Raw genomic sequence first — 20,014 nt, 5'->3', positions numbered from 1 at the left:
TCAAAGTTCAAACAGTTCCCAACCTTTCTCAACGATCGCTGGATGCCAGTGCCGTAAGTAAACGTATGTACGCTTTTTTTAGCCAGACCTCGTCCAATCAGATGTCTACGCATCATTCTGTTTCCACTTGTTCCGCAAGCTTAACGCGTAAAACCGCGGGAGAAGGTGTATTTCGTACACGACTAAACTCGAAACGCGACAGTAACTTTCAACCGTTCTCCAAGTCGAACATTTCATCGTGTGAAAACGTCGAGGAGTTTCGGTCGCGACGAGATGCAACGAATACGTCGTCGTTCCGTGCATGGGTGAAAACGCAGCCTGAGCTTTCGACGGAAACACACGAGATGCTCCGAACGGCATCCGAGGCCGAGATCGAGTCGCCCTTTAGACGAAGCGCGGAGTGACCAATCGAGCGGTTCGGGTCGGTGGGGGCTGCCAAGGGACGGTAAACGAGTGCTAATCGCGATACGTCGTCCTCGTAATCGCGAAACAAGATTCTCTCGGTCGTAATCGTTCGGTGACGCGACGGATAACAATAATAAAGAAAAGGACACGGTTACACGAAAGACAAGAATCCAAGAAAGAGTTAGAGGAGCTTAATGGCTCTCAGGAGATTGGAAATACAAGGACAGACCTCGTACTCGCGAACGGGGCGCCTCGCAATAACCAGCATCGTCTCGCGTTCGGTGGTCCCGTGTCCGCTTCCACTGCGTCTCGATCTCGACGACAGGCTTCTGTTGTCGTCGGGAATTCAGCTTCCGTTTCCGTGTCTGTTATGCGTGAACGCGAAGCGGGCCGAGTGTTTATAACTGCACGGTGCTGGTGGCGGTGACGAAGGGAAAGGGTAAGGGAGGCGGAGAAGGAGAAACTTGGATGAGAGACAGAGTGACACAGAGGGAAAGAGTGTACGTGCGTGTGCGAGGGAGTGAGAGAAAAAGAAGAGAGAGAGAGAGAGAGGGAGCCAAAGGCTCGTCAGTGACGGGATATTCGAAGCGGTGCGCCGCACATTTCTACGGAAGGTCGTTATTTACCGCGCGAAAACTATACGTGACATTTTTTCGGAGGTCTCCTCGATAAACGTATCGAACCGTCCGACAACCTCCTCCGGCCAGAACACGTCGGAGACAGCGACGGTGGTTCGATCTGGTTGACTTGGGTAGTTTACTCAATTCTGGATAACCTGCTCGCACGGTCTGAAGTGTCAGCTCGTCGACAGGCGTGACAGCCCGTCGACTGGCTCGTCCGTCCTCTGTCCTCGCTTTTTTGGTAACACAGTTTCCGATTCACGATGTTCACGGGAACGATGAAGATCGAAATATGCGAGGCAGTCGGGCTAAGGGCGACGGACAAGCAGCGTAAGTTCTGGCAGAACGAACCTATACTCGACCCTTACGTTCAGCTGGACGTCGATGAGAATCATCTCAATCGTTCGTCTACGAAGCCCAAAACCTTCAATCCGGTATGGTACGAATCCTTCACCCACGAGGTACAGGATGCAGTCATGCTTGGGCTTACTGTCTTTCACGATGCGGCGTTACCGCCGGATTATTTCGTCGCCAATTGCAGCATCCCCTTCGAGGAGCTTGTCAACAGAAGCGACAAGACGGCAGACTTTTGGGTTGGTTTCAAACTATACGCTCGAATCAAATTAAACTATTAACAGTTTCAATATCTCCCGATATAACAGTAATATTTTTTACTGCTAACTTTTCTGTTCTAAGAGAAATTATTTATAAGTCGCGATATACTCGCTCAAACTTATACCGCTCATTTTCGCGTAAACATAGGACGTTCTACTTTTTCGAAAATGGAACCAAGTTCTTTCAAACAATTATAACACTATCAAGTGGTTTATTGATTCATCTAACCAAGAAAATTAAGATAATGTTGAATTATGAGCAGGTTTTCTTTAAATTGAAACATATCATCCAAAAAGAGTCGACTTAAATGTAAATATAATACAATACTATGTGCATTTATCAGTTTGATTCTTGGAATTGTTTTCAATTGGTTCAAGTTTGTTTAATATCGATGCTATGATATTTCTTCTTGATACATGGAATAGTAAAGTAACCTGTAATCTGTATTTGTGTGCAGTTTTACCGAGTATAAGAAAATTCAAGGTAGCGTGATAAGACTATGTCAATAAGACCTGAACCAAAGCAAGATACAAGATAGATATTACATAGATTTAAAGTAGTTAACGATTGAAGTTAATTCTATTGAAATGGCACAGATTGATGATAATTATAAACAAGTAAAGTAAACTATTCGATGCTCTGTCTATTGAGAACTTTATGCACTATCAATACTATATTTAAATGATTCATTCTTATTAGATTAATATTTATGTTTGTTATGTATTAATACATTATCTATAAATTAAGTAATATTAATTGTAATAAATTACCAATATCAAATGAAACTTGTTTTAGGTTGACCTAGAGCCTCAAGGAAAACTAAGGGTTAGGATTGATCTAAAGTGGAATGATCAAGGTAAAGGTTTGATAATAGTTGGATTAAACACATATAGGATATATTTTCATAATGAAATTTTAGATCAACAGCGAGGCTGTGGCACAGGTAATGGAGAAGGAGTCGGAGGCAGAGGTGGTGGAAGCATTACTGCTGGGAGGGAACCCAGAAGGGAGTTCAAGGAACGACAGGGCTTCAATCGGCGAAGGGGTGCCATGCGACGTAGGGTTCACCAAGCAAATGGCCACAAATTTATGGCTACTTTCCTGAGACAACCAACTTTCTGTTCTCACTGCCGTGAATTCATATGGTATGTGTTCTGGCAGAGATTTATCGATTACACTTGCTTAGGGTCTATTTCACAAGCATACTCTTAACTCTGATTCGAGGCATTTACTAATTTAAATCATTTCGCGATGTAAAACTCTGTACACTTAATTAGGTGTGTGTGCTTTAAGACATATCTTGTGTTTAAATTTGGTAACTGTTATGCACACCAAATTAATATGGGAATTGGAAATATTGAATTAATTTTCAAAGTTTTTCAAGTTGCATGTTGGGTATTTGGTTTCTTATAATTGATTTTAGTATCATTGGGAGAACACGTGACTTTTCAAGTACTACTTTAAACATTCCTTTAAATACTTATTCTCTCTAATTCTGTATTACAATGAATGCATAATGAATAATTTTCAGTTAGTTTGCTAGTCTATAACAACATTAAATCTCTTTCAGATATTTCTTTCTTTTTTTTTTTTTACCTTGATGCGGCAGTATAACGAGTACATAATTATTTTTCTATTGTTTCGAATTTAATTATTCAACCAGAAATCGGCTGCATGCACTGGTTTTACAAGCATATACTACATGTACTGTTTGGTGAAATTATTTGCATATTAACAAGGTGTTGTAATATTTGTACAAGGGAGTTGATGGGTATAATTGTAGAACGTTTCTTCCGAGAACGTAGTACGCAAATGTAAGACAGACATGCACATTGAGTGGTCTTTTTTCCCCAATCTTTCTCAAAAGGCTAGCATAATAAACATCTAATTATGGTTTATGGTCCAAGAAGGCATACGTATGTGTTTTATGAGGGTATATCAGGAGATGATGTGATGTGTTTTGTCTGTTGTATTTCAGGGGCTTGGGCAAGCAGGGCTATCAGTGTCAAGGTGAGAAGACACATACACGTTATTAACAGATATTATAATTATATATTTGCTTGCTCTATATTTGTGTGAACACATGTTTACCTAGGTGTGTGTGTATGTGTATATAGTTCTTTGTAAAGAATTAAATCATTTAGAGCAGTCGATAATTTTTCCTAGTTCAGTTTGAAAACTTGAAATTTTCAACATTTAATTTGGCCTGTGGCTTGATACTCGACACTGTGCTTTCTGTAATAATACTTGTAAAAAGAATGATACATTTGTAATACATCATTTAGGTTCTTCAATGCAAATTATGTTAGTTCCAATTAAACATGGTAATAAACGGGCAAGTCTTCCATTGCATGTCTTCAAGTACAACTTAACAAATTACAAGGGGGCTCCAATGGTTCCATTTTATCATATCCTTAGATGTCATATTCTGTCTTTTAATGTTCAAGCTTATACTGTTCCTATTGGCAAGACTATCACAACATCCACTGAGTTTTATTTATGCTTGTCATATCAAATCGACGCGTCTAATCACGCATGCAGCCAGCTTTGGTCATGCTATGCTCAATGTTATTTACAAAAAAAGGTGTAAATGCGTTAAATTAAATATTATTGTGTTTCAGTTTGTACATGCGTAGTTCACAAGAGATGTCACAAATTGGTCATTACAAAATGCCCAGGCATGAAAGACGAGGTAAACGCAATACATTTTCTACGAATATTATTTTAATATCACGTTCTCGTATTGGATACTGCAACACAAAATTTGTCTCGAAATTTTTCGTATTGTTTAATGATATTCGAACGATACTAAATTTCAGTCGACTCACGATACAGAAAGTCCACGCTTCAGCATAGACATGCCACATCGTTTTGCTGTACACAATTACAAAACATTTACATTTTGTGACCACTGTGGCTCGCTTTTGTACGGTTTATTCAAGCAAGGCTTACAATGTGAAGGTATGTTTCTAACGACATAAATTCCGTGTATGCAACAAAAATATGTTAATAGATCATTTCTGAATTAAAACAAATTTTCTCTTATGCAGCTTGTAATATAAATGTTCATAAAAGGTGCCAGAAAAATGTAGCGAATAACTGTGGTATAAACACAAAGGCCATGGCTGAAATTTTAAGTACAATGAATATATCTCCGGATAAACAGATCAAAACTCCAAAGATTAATTATAGAACGACAACTTGTCAATCTGGTCAAGCACCGCCGACCGTAACAGTTACGGACACGTTACCAACGGATAATTTGCAAACAGTTCAAAAAACGGAAGAGGTGCCGATTAACGCTACTGAAAATACAGTACCTGCTAGTGAAAATCAAATTAGAAAGCTTGGCATCGAAGACTTCAATTTCATTAAAGTTCTCGGTAAAGGCAGTTTTGGGAAAGTGATGTTGGTGGAACGGAAAACAAATCCCGACGAGGTTTACGCAGTGAAAATTTTACGGAAGGATGTAATTATACAAGACGACGATGTAGATTGTACAATGACGGAAAAGCGAATTTTAACGCTGGCAGCGAAACATCCCTTTCTCACGGCTATACATAGTTGTTTCCAGACAAACGATCGATTGTTTTTTGTTATGGAGTTCGTAAATGGAGGTAAGCATTGTCTAAAATAGCTTTACCAAAGGTGTGCTTCGTAAAATCGAAGCTCTATTTTCTGGGGTAATAAGAGGACTAGAAATAAAGAGGTCTCCGTTGTTTCAGGCGATTTAATGTTTCATATTCAGAAAGCTCGAAAATTTGACGAAGCAAGAGCACGCTTTTACGCGGCAGAAGTTACACTTGCGTTGCAATTTCTCCATAAACATCACGTTATTTATCGGGATCTTAAATTAGACAATATATTACTCGACCAAGAGGGTCACTGTAAATTGGCCGATTTTGGGATGTGCAAAGAGGGCATTATCGAAGGAAAAACAACTACAACAACATTCTGTGGAACTCCCGATTACATAGCACCCGAAATCCTTCAAGAATTACAGTATGGGGCGAGCGTTGACTGGTGGGCACTTGGCGTTTTAATGTACGAAATGATGGTCGGCCAACCACCTTTTGAAGCGGACAACGAAGACGATCTATTCGAGTCCATTTTACGGGACGATGTAGTTTATCCGAAATGGATCTCGGAAGAAGCAGTATCGATTTTGATAGGATTTATGACGAAAAATCCTGCCGACAGGTTAGGTTGTGTTGCAGCTAATGGTCGCGAAGACGCCATAAAAGCTCATCCATTTTTCCAAAGGATCGATTGGGATGCGCTCGAAGCACGTCAAGTGAAACCCCCGATCAGGCCCAAAATTGTAAGTTTATATCAACTTGATGTATTTTAAACAACTGTTATTATTAATGCACTGTTATTTGAACCTTATTAAACGACAATTGTATTATGTTGTTTAGAAAAGTGAGAAAGATACAATGAACTTCGACGCGGAATTCACTAAAGAAGACCCAGTATTGACGCCAGAGGATCCAGACGAAGTGAACTGCATTAATCAAGAGGAGTTCCACGGCTTCTCTTTCGTCAACAAAGACTTCAATCCTGCTGGGTTTGGAGCACAGTAAGAAACAGAAATCAGTGAACGAAGAAGAGGATTACAATGTTAATATCAACTTAACGCTTCTTGCTTAAAATATTGGCGCGACGATGCCAATCTGCAAAGCTGAACATCGGCGTTTTGAAGCTGCTCGGTAAGGGTCTCCTTTATATTTCGTCTTTACCGGAGATCATTTTCTGTGTTATTGGAAGCCAATGTTCGAGCTGCACAATTAAGTGGTGGAGATCATCGAAAAATTTGGAAACTTCGACTAGAGTTTTCGACGTCTGTTTCGTATAAGAACTGGCAGTTTTCGCTGATATGTCGATCGTTAACGAGCAAACGGTGACGTTAATTTGGCACAAGTAGACAAGAATGCGTTTCGATCTAATTGTGTCTTAAGGTTTGAGTGAAATCGCAGTTTTCCTTTCATTTTCATGAAAAGCCAGAAACGAGCGTGATCGAGAGGAAACGCCAACGAGAGATTCAATTCGTGGCGTTAGAGAACAAATGTACTTTGGAAATCAAGTACTTTGGTTAAGGAAATTAGTACAAAAAAAAAAAGAAAAAAAAAGAGAAAAAAAAAGAAAAAAAAAAGATACGAGCAAAGAAAGTCATTTTCGATGGTGTGGCGGTAAAGATCGCTGGGCGATCTATCATTTTCTGTTGAATTGATATTCTTAAAAAATATATACATATAATATTGTTAGAAGCTCTACAGAAGTATTAGAGGAGGATGAATGATTTGAATCGATAAGGATTTTTCAATGACTTGTCAACCGTGTATTTCGTTTCCTCTCAGAGCGCTTTTAGAGGATTTTCCTCGACACAAAGTATTTTATACCAGTAAAAAAGAAAGAAGCACTCGCACAGGATCAACCTTGAGTCTGGAAGATGAGGAAAAATATTGATAACGATTTTATTTTTCTTTTATTGGAGATTTAGTTCCATTGGAATGTGTATTAAGGAAATCTTTTCTGATTTGCAGACTCATGGTTATATCGTGTAGAAAGACTTGGCACTTATTATGCATTTTGTTTTTTTTTTTTTAGCGCTTACGTACTTAAGTGATAGTTTCGTTGCAGATTATAGGGATTATTTTTTATTACGACAGAAAGAAAATGCAAACAAAAGATCAAGTTATTGATTCCGATATTGCTTAAAAAGTAAGTCGAGTTTTAGGTCTTAGCGTAGTGTCGAGTCACTAGTGATCAAGACTGAACGTAAGCTGGGCTTAAGTTTTGACAAACCTCCAGCCGACGCAATTATAAATGTCGAGTCTGTGTATAAACCTGTGCGTATAGCATAGATTACCGTAGAAAATCGACAAGTTCTGTTTCTGTTCGAACGAGATCTGGCGTCTTCGAACGGTCTAAACTTTTCGTCGAGCTTTACCCAGAAGAGCATCTCGCAGCGCTTCTCCGATAGGATTTAAATTAAATTTAATATAAAAGAAAAAAAATGAGAGAGAGAAACCATGCTTGCACAGTGAAGATCGAGCAGGATACGATCTGAGCTGGTGATGATGGTATTTCATACTTAAAATAGAATGTTAAGCGATCATAGACGCGACGGAGTCCACTGGTGGTCACCGTCAAAGTTACATAAAAGATATATACGTATGTGTACGCATATAAACTTAACTTATTTTAAACAGTACGCCTAAAATGTCGTGGACAAACGGAGACACGCAATTAGGAACACTCGAAACGATCGAACATGTAATCGCGTGGAATTCTCGGTATGTCTTCGGATCTTTTGATCGATGGGAGATGTTTAACACAAGTGACACGCGTGTTGAGCGCCTGAGTGTCGAAAATTACTGTTAATCGAATTAAGAGAAACAAAAAGTCCACCTAGCGATATCGATGCACCTTCCAGAATCTTCGTACGTGTTGTCTCTAGTTAGGTGTCTTTAAGGCTTGATGCATCAACTCGTGTACTTAAATTAGAAAAAGCTGAAAGCTCTATACATATAGTATTAAGTGGTAAAATAGTTGAGCCTTATCCGCAGCGTAATAAAGCACCTGAAGTACGTAAAAACGTAAATCAGTGAACGGTTAACTTTAGGTCGGACAAAATGTTGGCTCGAGTGGCTGACAATGATAAATTTATCCAACACGATGGTAAGGAACTTTTCGTCGAGTTTTAAGGAGCGAGCAAAGAATAAGAGAGAAACAAAATACTCTATAAGTAAAGGCACGTTATTCGTCGTTTTGTGCCGCGAAGTTTGCACCAAAGATTTCAATTCAGTTATTTCCAATAGAGCTTCGCAACCGAATTGCGGCTGGATCGGTGAATGAATCACAAACTCTGCCCAGTTTCGATCCTTGGTGTAAACTTGAATCGTCGTTAATAGTTGTAATGAAATGATTTAGCCGATTCTAGTAATAATAGCGTAATGATTTAGTAATAAATACGTTTAGTAATCGTAAATTGAGAAAGAGAAGAATCGCGGAGAAGATCGTATAGTAGCGCAAGAAAAATAAAAAAAATATTTTAGCGTGTCTGTCGCGCGATCAGCCACTGGACGACAACGTTCAGCCCCAGATTGTATTCGAGTGGTTAATTACGACGACAGAACATGTAAATCGATGTCGTGATCATTGTCGTCGTGTCGTACCCGTACATTTTTATGTCCTCCGTAGATATTTAGGTCCGTTTAAGCAAAGAAAGAAATCATTGATATAGGTTATTTCCGTGCTTCCCTCTGCGTACTTGGAGCCTGTGCAGGACTCCAAGTACGAGAGTGGTAGCGTAAAAAGAATCGAGACGAAGCAAAATCAATGTTACATGGTACGACGCGTCTTTACGTATTTGTGTATTGATCGCACGGTCTTAGAAATTAACGATGCGCGGGATGAATACCATCGGTACAAGGAGAATTAATTTCCATAGTTGTATAAATATCTGTATGTATGTGTGTATATACGTATACGTATAGATATGTATACATACGATGCTGCTTTCGCGAAAGTGGTACACCGTGTTTGCAATCATTGGCGGGAAACAGTGATCGTTCGCATGTAAATGTAGCTGATCATCGTACCGTTTTACAGCTTTTGCTTGTATAGCAATAATTACCGACCATAGTATCCTATCGTTGTGTCGATAAGCGCGTCGATATTGTTCTCCGTGTGCTGTATCCTCGTCGATGGTAATTTCTTCGTAACGACTAATTCCTACCACTCGTAGTATTTAACGGTAGCAGTTTTCGCTATCGTTGGCGGGAAAACGTCGCGAAGATAACCGAAATCGTCCGGTCGATCAGGATCAGTGCTCGATTCGTTCATCCGCGTGCGTGCACTTATCATAAATCTAGTCAGAACGAGAATTACGAGGAAACGGGTCAGGTTCGAGGTCTTCGAACCGCAAAGATTATGTTTACATTCATGGGAGACGAGTTAGTCCGGCCTACGCTTAAAAAACAAGAGAAAAAAAAAATGAAAAACGATTTCGTGCGTTGTTTCGACAGGAAATTTTGCTGCTATGCCGTCTAAGTACCTATCATTACGTTTAGGATTACCGTGTAACAGTTATCCCGTATCTTTAAAGGAGAAAAGAAACAAAAAAATAAGATCAAGCACTTTATCGTCGCTAGGCGTAGCGAGACGAGGTTAATTTTAGTCTTATACCGCGGTGCGAATTAGATAATTACGTGCACCGCTGCACGCCGTTTTATCGATAAAATCGTCAAGTGCAATATTATCTCGTTCGGTTGTAAATCCGTTTTTGTCAGACAGTCGGTGTTCTCGATGTTCGTTGAGAGCGGTGCGTACCAGTGATGAGAGAACCTAACGATTGCCGTCCTGAACACATCGATACGACGAGCGAGATTAAATTCAACATCCAAAGATTTCTTTCGGTTTTACAATTACGTAGGAAGTAAGCAATTGATTTATGCGTTTCAATTGTGCCAGTCAAAATGCTACGAATTACCGATCCGTCGATATTGTACGGAAGTTAATATTGTGCTGAAAGTGTTAAATGTATCGGTAACCGACGATTAAGTCTCGTTGTTCCATTTCTTGGCGAACAAGTACGCGCTTAACGAAAAGATTAGCATTGTTGTAGGTACGTATCGGTTATTATTATTGTTATATACGACAACGATCATCGAGCTGACAAAAACGGAATATCGTTTCTTCTTTTTTTTATGGGATTTGCGACATTGCATTACATTGTTTTACAGTATTTACGTAGTTTCGTCGAACTCTTGTTTCTAATTTCGGACAAGTATCCTCGAGATCGTGCGCGGCAAGGAAGGCCGCGTTAACATTCGTATATTAAGGTCGTTAGCTAATAGCAAATGTTATATAGTATATATACATATATATATATTTTTTAGTTTTCTTTAAACTCGTCGATCTTTTTGCATTTTTTTTTTTTTTTATCGAACCTTTTTCTTTTCTTTCTTTTTTAATCAGAACGACGGTCGATATCGGACAAAGTTTTTTACTCAATTTCTACTTATACATATTTCTGATTTTCTTTAACGATCGTGCATCTGGCTTTCTTTCTAACATCGTTTATATTTTTTAAGGGGAGAAAAATACCTGCTAGAGTATCTTTACATACGTATATTATAAAGATTTAACGATACACGTTATACGTTCGACAGACGTTGGTTAAAATTAATTTGCGTTGAGATAAAAAGTATCTCTTCCTTTCGAGTCTCGAAGAGAACTATCGTCGTCGATTCCGTGGCGTGTATAAGCAGTGTTTCGCGATCGGTTAGATAAAATGAAACAAAGAATCAAGCGAAATCGGTTAACGAGACAAAATAAAATGCTACGTATATTTAGTCAAGTTTACGGTAGCGTGATAGGAATAAAAATTATTGTGGACGATAGTACTCTTATCATGCGCCGATCCTCCCTCATCCACCCGTTATCAATTTTCGCCTTGAGACTTTTGTATTCGCTAGTCAATCATGTTAATAGAACGCGTCGAACGAAAGGTTGCCCATCGTTTCGTTGGCAGCCTGATTAAGATTATCGCGTGTATTATTTCGTGTACGCTGGATGTCACGTGATGTCTACGCTCGTGAAAAGCGCTGGAAAAGCGCATCATATCGGTGCATAATCGAGATTAACGATGATCGGGCAAGCAACGCAATGATTTCACGTTGACGATGCCGTCAGTTGATGTTCGTAAATAGAGCATGAAGTGGTATATATATATATATATAAAAAACTAAGATCAAGAAAGAGAATTAATATTGTTGCAATATAGAATTTTAAGTAGCGTCGCACGTGACTATCGACGGTGGTATCTTTCCTTTTTAGAATATAATTTATAAAAATGATATATATATATATAAATATGATAAACAAAAAAGATAGAAGTGTATATATTTATAAATATATATATAAGCGAAATGGAATAAATATATATATATATATATGGATATATTATATAGTATCTTTATATCTATATCTATATTATATATGTATATTTGTAAATATAAGTATATATCAGACGTACGTCGTATTCTTTATGTTCCTTCAGACCTGTGTTAAAATCCGTTATTTTTCTTTCCATTTCAACGATCTTGGTTTGCTTTTTCATTCCCAGAAAACGCAGAATAGCGTACGGAAACGAACACACTTTATGAAATCATAAGAGAGAAAAAAGGGACCAATATCGCTGAAAACGAACGAACCTTGGTGGATTTTATTCTGGGTCTGAAAGATACTGGAAAGTCGTACAAAAAAGAACAAAAAAATTATATAAATAGAAACCGAGAGAGCGAGAGCGAGAGAGAGAGAGAGAGAGAAACGACAAAATAAGCTCTGTATATCGTGCTAATATGCTTGTGCACAGTGTTGGGTAAACATATTCTAAAGAAGGCAACAAATGTTTCGAAAAAAACCGTCGAAATCGCGATCAATCACAGGCTCCACTTTCGTGTGTGTTAAGCAATCGCCATATCTGTCGATCACAATGATATACTTTGTAATAATTGATGTAAAAGTCGCGTGGATATAATTTTGGCGGAACGCAGGTCCTCCGTCGACATAAAAATAACGATAGTAATTGCGTATATCACGCTCGAGCATAAATTTGAAAAAAAAAGAAAATAGGAAAGGGGCACACTTGTCCGTCAAGAATTATCGTTGGACGAACGCTCGTATCGGTTTTTTAACAAAGTTCTTATTTAAATCGAATACTAAAATTTGAATTATAAAATGAAACGTTTCACAGTGAACAAGTGACAAATATAACTGTGTATAAATTGCTGTACGTTAGTATTGTTTGTATAAAATTTTGTCTATGTTTGGCACTCGCATCAAAGTTCGCGCGAGCGCGAGCGTGCAGAACAGACACTTGCAATTAGACACGTTTCACGGAATTTTAGCCAAAAACGTATAAACATTTGTACTCGTGCATAGAAACGCAATATTTTAGGGTACCAAATTAAAGATAAGTCTATCGTAGTTCCACGCGGAGAGAGGCGTATGGTTTCTGCGTTTAGGTATTACTCAACACTGCTTAAGTACGTATGCGAAACGTGTAACGGGTTACCGAGACTCAGTTTTAGCTTAACTTGTTCCGAGCAGCACGATTACGAGCCGCCATCATCGGGCTGGAAACTGATTTCCGCGTGCTTTTTTCAAAGGTAGCGTAATTAATATACCATTCGATGAGAGCAGCCGTCCGTAAGATTGAGAAGCCCAGATAAGAAAAATGAAAAAAAAATGAAAAAAAGGAAACAGAAGATATACGAAAGAAAACGAAGACCCGAGATTCCGATGCGTGAAGGGGTAGCCGATTGCTGTGTTAATTGTATTCGACGTGTCGTTAAATTTCGTAGCGTGCGTATTTATATGTTATCGTATTATTGTCGTTATCGGTCGTAGAATTCGCGAAAATTCTATGCGTGTGTCTTTCGTCGTCTCTGAATTAGAAACGTAACCCTTCCTTTGATAGGAGTTTCACGCCGACCCCCCCGCCCTTAGATTATTCCACTCTGCGACACGGTCAGATTCCTCGATGCTGTTTCTGCATATTGTTCGCTTGAGTTTCTTCCGAATATATGTATTTATCTGTAAGGACGAACGTACGTACAACGTGTATATACGATGGTAACGGTACACATGCGCACACAACGTGGGGAACGCAACGCATATACATATACGTGCACGATGATGCAGCGCGTTGCAACAACACCGTGCAACAAGAACCATATGCACTTTGATCGTAATCAACGATACTTTACTAAACTCCGTTCAGTTTTTCTTTACCGAGACAAGAAACTGCTTTACATTTTGACAAAATAATACCACGCGAAATATCGTACAATTGTTCTTTGTTCAAAGGGAATTCTATATTTATATTTGGAGAGGAAAAGTGCTCGTCGACTCTTTTGGCACGGTGTTTTGCATTCACAAATATATGTCTCATTGAAAGCGAAAGTGCAAATATTTTGATATAATCGCTCCAATTTTTAACAATTTTCTAAATCGTTTATTCCGTAGCAAAGGATTTTATCTATTTGTTAGATGTACGTTTACTCTAGATCGAAGATTTCGTCTCGGTGTTAATCGTACTTTCAATGATCCGTACATTGAGAAATTATGCTTGCGCGCTGATCCAAGCGTAATCTTAGGGAACAAACATTTATTTTTTTATATGCACCCTCCCTCTCCCCTACTCCCCGAATCTCGTTGTCCGTCGAATATCGTACGTTATCTAAACGCAATCGAGGCTCGAAATCCTCGTTACTGGCCAAAGCATTATTTTGCGCGTTACGTTGCACAAAAACTTGTCCGGCGTCTACGAATCACCCACCGATTCGTTGAAATCTATAGAATCGAAAACGTGTAATGTACTTTACAACCCTGTAATTATCAACGTTTGCTGTTTTCAGTTACGTTTTACGATAACATTATCGAGAAAGTTTAATGGATGTTCACGTAGAAATAAAAATAGAAAATCTATTTAATTAACGCGTTACAATTAGCACCTTGCGAACCAATAACGCATTTATGTATATCCTTAACGTTAAGGGGCCAGGGTCGTACGAACGTTGAAAAATCGTTTCTCACGTCAGACGAGCCGGATGGTGAGCCTAGAAAATATTGGGTTCGTCCTATAAATAAATTAAGATTATTAAATGGTGCATTTTATATTTTATTCGATTAACTTCGAAGCGAAACATTTATGAGAATTGCAATACTCTAAGAAACGTTAACTGTTACTTCAAGGTGAGTTTCGCGACGTTCGTATCGACACTGACCTAACACGTACGACAATGCCTGTTCGATATCTATCGTTTCGCCCACTTCTGATCGTTTGAAACATGAAAGCATGTTAGTACGCAAGATGTCATCTTCTTTGTAACTTATATATAATATATCAACGTCGGTGCTCTGGAATAAAAAAAAAGTGTCGTTAATTATTTTGCTAAATGAGTGATTGATGAGAGAACTGAGAATCAAACCAGCGAAACGAAAAGTCATGTGTATACGAGTCGACGAACGAACTGCACGGCTCCCCCGCGAAATATGTAATACGCAATCCAATCGCAGTTTCTTTCCGGCGAGATCTATAATTCCGTTGTTGATTGTGCTAACTCTACCTGACATTTACTTAAGCCTATTTCCGTGTTAAAGATATACCAGTGATTGTTGCCGATCCGAGAGGTCCGAAGTCTAATTTATAAATGTGATAGAGAAGCGCATGGGCAGAGGATTCGTTTCTCCTCTACGAACAATCAAGTTGACCGTGTTCCAAGTTATTACGTTACTGTCCACCAAAGTCGTTAGTTCTGTCCACGAGTGGCGTTACACACTTTCAAAGAAAAGGTACCAAAGTGGTTAAACCGCAATTGAAGAACCACAGAAACGGATGCTCGATTATTTGTAAATCCGCTAGAAAATGTTTTCCCTGCTCATGCGCGACGAATATTGTATTAGCAAACGTTATAGATGAGCATTATTTATTTCTCGATTGTATTTATACATATAGAGATAACGTTAATCGTAGTGAGTCTTAATAGTAGTTTGCGTAAGTGTTATCTGGTGCTGAATCGATATCGATATATCCCTGTCGATGCTTCGGGTTTGAATCCTGGTATCGTAACGAAGAAATTTAAATCGAAACAAAAGCTGCATTTGCTTTAAGGTCATACTTCATTTCCGGGGTAAAAAGTTTTCTTAACTCGGTAATATATCGACGTCGATCAATCAGCTGCTTGTTATCCATTGCTTGGGAAGTGATGATTTCGTGTGCAAAAATCATTATTGCCGATAAGCGTAACCAAGCCAGCACGATGTCGATCGTATTACCGTGGTAATTAAAAATATATCCGACTTCCGGTCGATTAACCATTTCGATGTCTACAACTAATTATTAAAAACTGCTACGTCGATTGTCGAATCGAAACAATTTTTTTTCACCATAAATCGAATGCATCGAAATATGTAACGATATAGTTATTGCTATAGTAATTTTCTTTTCTTCGGTCGTTATGGTAATCAAGTTCGATCGATCCTCGATTCGATCCCTGAACAACGTACTCGAGGGTATATACCGATCGTTGTACCGTGGCTATGATTCGTTGCGTGCATATTATAAATTTTAACGATCGCGAATCTATTTTACTTACGCTTGCACGAGCTCCACGCCACATCGTTTGTTTCGTTCAAAGCATTCCTATTTGTATTTCGTGAGCGAACAATTTCCCACGATTCAGTTGTTTCGCGTAGAGAACACATTTATTAACCACCAGCATTTATAAACACACGCGATATTTTAATACGTACAGGATGTTTGGTCACCGGTTAGAGAAAAATTTTAATAGGAGATTCTAGAGGCCAAAATAATACGAAAATCAAAAATATCAATTACTTGACTGAGGCTTCGTTAAGAAATTGTTAAATAATTCAATTAAAAAATTTCAAATCATATTAAAAAAATTATATTCAGTTACAGGGGTCAATTGCAATCATTTTTGGTCATTAGACATAACCTCGAAATCCTACCCACTTTCTAGAAAAAAAATTCAATAGGGACGGAACTTTAAACGTTAATAACTTTTTAACGAAGCGTCCATCAACAAATTAGTATTCTTGATTTTCGTCCTATTTTGGCCTCTAGAATCTCCCATTAAAATTTTTCCCAAACCGGTGACCAAACAACCTGTATGTATACCTGTGAGTGAAGAGATATTGCAAACATGTGGAAAAGAACAAAAATGAATTCGTTGACGCGTGCGTATATGTGTATGCATGTGAGTGCGTCATGTTGGAGTCGATCGAGTTATTAATTTCATTTAAACACGTGGAAAATGCATAATCAGTACCGTCGAGAAAGAACGACGCTTTGTATGAAAGGCTTTCGATGTTCTGTGACAAACAGTGAATCCTATTCGAGACTAATATATGTATTAAGCAAACCCTTTGCACTCGATTGCACTTTCAGTCGATGTATGTTAAGTAACAGATCCATGTATTGAAATATAAAAAGTAATTTTGAAACGATCGTTCAAACTTTTTTTTTTTCTCTTTTTTTTTATGCCATCAGATAAGAATACAAGAAATCAGCGATTCTTAACCTTTTATTTACCATGGATTCTTTTGGTTTAGTTTGAAGCAAACTCAATTTTGTGCCATAATACTTGCTATTTTGAAAAAAAAGTCATTTGAGTCGTCGGTAATTTTAGTGTTATACCGTACGTTAAAGGAAGCCGGGGTCGTCAGTGACCACCGTGATAGTCAACGTGTTACCGACATCTTGAAATGGATCTGAATTTCATTGTTTGCTAATCAATTGCGTCTATAATTAATTATAATTGTTCAATAATCGTTACCTTACAAGGTCGACCGACTGATCGAAATTTTCCTTTCCTCTTGATCGAGTGAAAAGGGTTAAGAACTACGTAAAAAATACAGTCTCTGTTAAAGGTATAGTCCATGAAAGAGATACAGGGAACCTCTCCATAGAAGAACAGGGTTGTTTGTTCTAACCACTTCGATACACTCTTCTTTATATATTTGATTTACTATTTCTCTATATCTCTTTCATCGTCTACGCCTTCGTATATCACTTTCGTTGCCAAGTATTTTTTTTTTTATTCGTGTACGGCGACACCTGTTAAGCGCACGTCGAAACGTGCCCCCGAATTATTTGAGAAGTACATTTTCACTAAGATAACTTACGAAGATGAATTTTACGTTATCTCGAACAAAGTATTTTTACAATACAGTTAAAAACACCAAGGAAACGAATGTAAGTCGGAAATTGAGTGGCAGAGAGAAGAAAGCATGCATAACGTTGTTGCGTTCACGTAGCAAATGAATCGTTCGAGAGAGATGCAAAAGAAAAAGCAGATAAAAAAAAAAAAGGGTAGCACGTCGTCCTGTTGTTGATCAGTGTATCCATGTATTTTGTAACATTAGCATTGCAACGCGCTTATATTCCTATGGAATCGATGGTTCGTACCGTAATTTTAATGACAAAGATGCATTAAAATAAAAATCGAACACAGCAAAAGCATTCGTTGAACATATCGGTTGAAATGTATTTTCTCTGTGCTTGTTTCGATTTTCTTAAATATCGAGATATTTCGTATTTGCCATTCAATTCGTTCGCAAGCTTACATTTTATTCATGCACAAGGTTATATTTCAAATGATACTTTGTCTCTCGTAATTCTTGCAGAATGACCATTGTTTTCTTTACTGGTGCCAAAGAAAATCACAAGAAATAAAAAAAACAGAATCACATAAATAGTATAGCGATATAACGTCTCATAATGCAACATTGACTCTATCTTTGTCAAAATGGATCAACTTTGATAACGAACTACTCTATTTTTGTAACCAACCGAGAACACTTTAAGCGATAATTTCATATTATTCTTCATTAACTGCGAGCAATTTTTGTATGAAACCGTGACAATTTTTATAGCATTTGTTATGAAGGAATTTTCAACCAGAATTACGCACAAACTTTTCGCACGAATTGCAAACCATCAACGGTTCTGTTTCGATTCATTATGACGAACATGGAGTTGACGTGAAGCGAATAAATTCTTTAATACCCCCTTTCGCACGTGTGTCTTATAACGCGCATCTTTGGACGAAGAATTTCATTCAAGTTCCATCTGTAAACGCACCTGTTCGTAAAAGTTCTGTCTACTTTGTTAGATCTACGAATGTACGTTTACTAGGTTTACGATTCTTCAATTAGAAGGAGAAATTCAAAGATTGTTGTGCATTGAAAGGCATGCAAAGGAAGCATACCAAGTCCCAATGAAACAGAACGAAAACTGTTTTCAATAAAGGACTAACAACCAAGAACAATGTCTACCAGAAGTGAACATTGTTAGACGCAACAATTTATGTTTGACTACTTTCTCTGTCAATTCACTTTAGTTTCTATTCTTTCGTTCGTCCAAGGTATTTATTTAATTGCGTCTGAAAATTTGTGTGCGTGCGAGCGATTGCCTCTGTTTTTGCTGTATCGTCTCGTTGCCACTATTTATTAGAAATCGAACATTGAGTTAGGCAGATGCATAATACATTTAATAACAAAACTTTAACGAGAAGTCCTTGTCGTCGCAAATACACGGGCAATCGTAATCCCAAGCAAATACTGCTACTTGTCCGATTATTGTGTACAAAAATATGAATAAAAGAAAAGCATACATACACATGAAAACGGTATTATGAATTGCAACATACCTGTGCACTCCCAGAAACCAGATGTCGAAACACTATTATATCTACTAGAAACAAAATTTTAACTTTAAACTATCTTCTACGTTTAATACAAGAAAACATTTCTCGATCTCGCAAATGCTACGCGACAACATCTAAGTAAACTCTGTCCGACCGATTGCAAATCTTGAATTTCTTGTCGCACTTTTACAAGGTTGATTTTTTATTTCGCGTTACGCAAACTTTACATAGGATGAAACGTGTGTTTCGTCGACGGCCAAACTGCGATTCTTCTATTATTTTTCCACGAAAAGAACGCACAGCGTGTTTACATTCCCACTCTTGTTGTAGTTTGCTAACCTTCCCGGGCACTGGTCGCTATTAGCCGAAACCGTTGACGAAAGTCGACGACGGTCATAGTGAGACTGACTGCTAGCCTGAGAAAAATATTCGCTCGTTGTTAAACAGTATTGGTGGGTATTCTGTTTCACTCGGTCACGAATTGACTGCCGTCGATCTTCGTCACCATTTTCGGCCAATAGCACTATCTGCGATGGTAGGTGAGTCGGCAGCAGACTACAGCAGAAGTGGGAATTCTAACCACGCTGTGCCTTATCTTGGAAAATACGTTCGAACACAACCTTATTCGGGCTATTTTTAATTATACAGTTAAATAAAGTTTTCCAACAATTCGAATGTCTTCAAACGTAGACGTTTCAAGGTTCGCATGCATAGTCTTCCGTATCGACGAACTAAATTGTAGGGTTAAGAAGCGTTTAAATCACAAAATTAAGTTTAAAATACATTTTAGTTCATTTGTGCAAACAACTCAGTTTTTCTTGTTTCGTCTAAATTAGTTCTGTTGTTTATTTCTTCTCTCATTTTGCAGCTCGTAAAATAGAGATGTACAAAATTCTTATTTAGTTAAAAATTTCGAATAACGAATAAAATATGAACAACTATTTATTCCGTAATCGTTAAATAAAAATTTCAATCATAGAATTGACTACTTTATAATGAATCGATAAAAAGACTGTTCGATCGAATAAAATGCTATACCTACGTTAGATTGATTGGTTATCTATTATTCGAATAAAATTTTGCCCAACTCTGACATAGAATAAATAACGGAGGACCTACTTTTGTTCTATA

General features: G+C 38.0%; 1 protein-coding gene across 1 annotated transcript; it reads left to right on the top strand.

The window, feature by feature from the left end:
- The first annotated feature begins 29 nt into the window (after positions 1-29).
- Pkc98e (Protein kinase C) lies at positions 30-8,369 on the top strand. The gene is made up of 9 exons (XM_076781819.1): positions 30-1,618; positions 2,436-2,496; positions 2,560-2,785; positions 3,619-3,650; positions 4,262-4,332; positions 4,460-4,601; positions 4,691-5,257; positions 5,366-5,961; positions 6,059-8,369. The coding sequence occupies exons 1-9, from the start codon at positions 1,289-1,291 to the stop codon at positions 6,221-6,223; spliced, it is 2,190 nt and encodes a 729-aa protein (XP_076637934.1). The 5' UTR covers positions 30-1,288; the 3' UTR covers positions 6,224-8,369.
- Positions 8,370-20,014: the final 11,645 nt, after the last annotated feature.

Source organism: Colletes latitarsis, chromosome 14 (assembly GCF_051014445.1).
Source record: "Colletes latitarsis isolate SP2378_abdomen chromosome 14, iyColLati1, whole genome shotgun sequence".
Classification (NCBI taxonomy): domain Eukaryota; kingdom Metazoa; phylum Arthropoda; class Insecta; order Hymenoptera; family Colletidae; genus Colletes; species Colletes latitarsis.
This window is presented reverse-complemented; position numbering and strand designations above follow the sequence as displayed.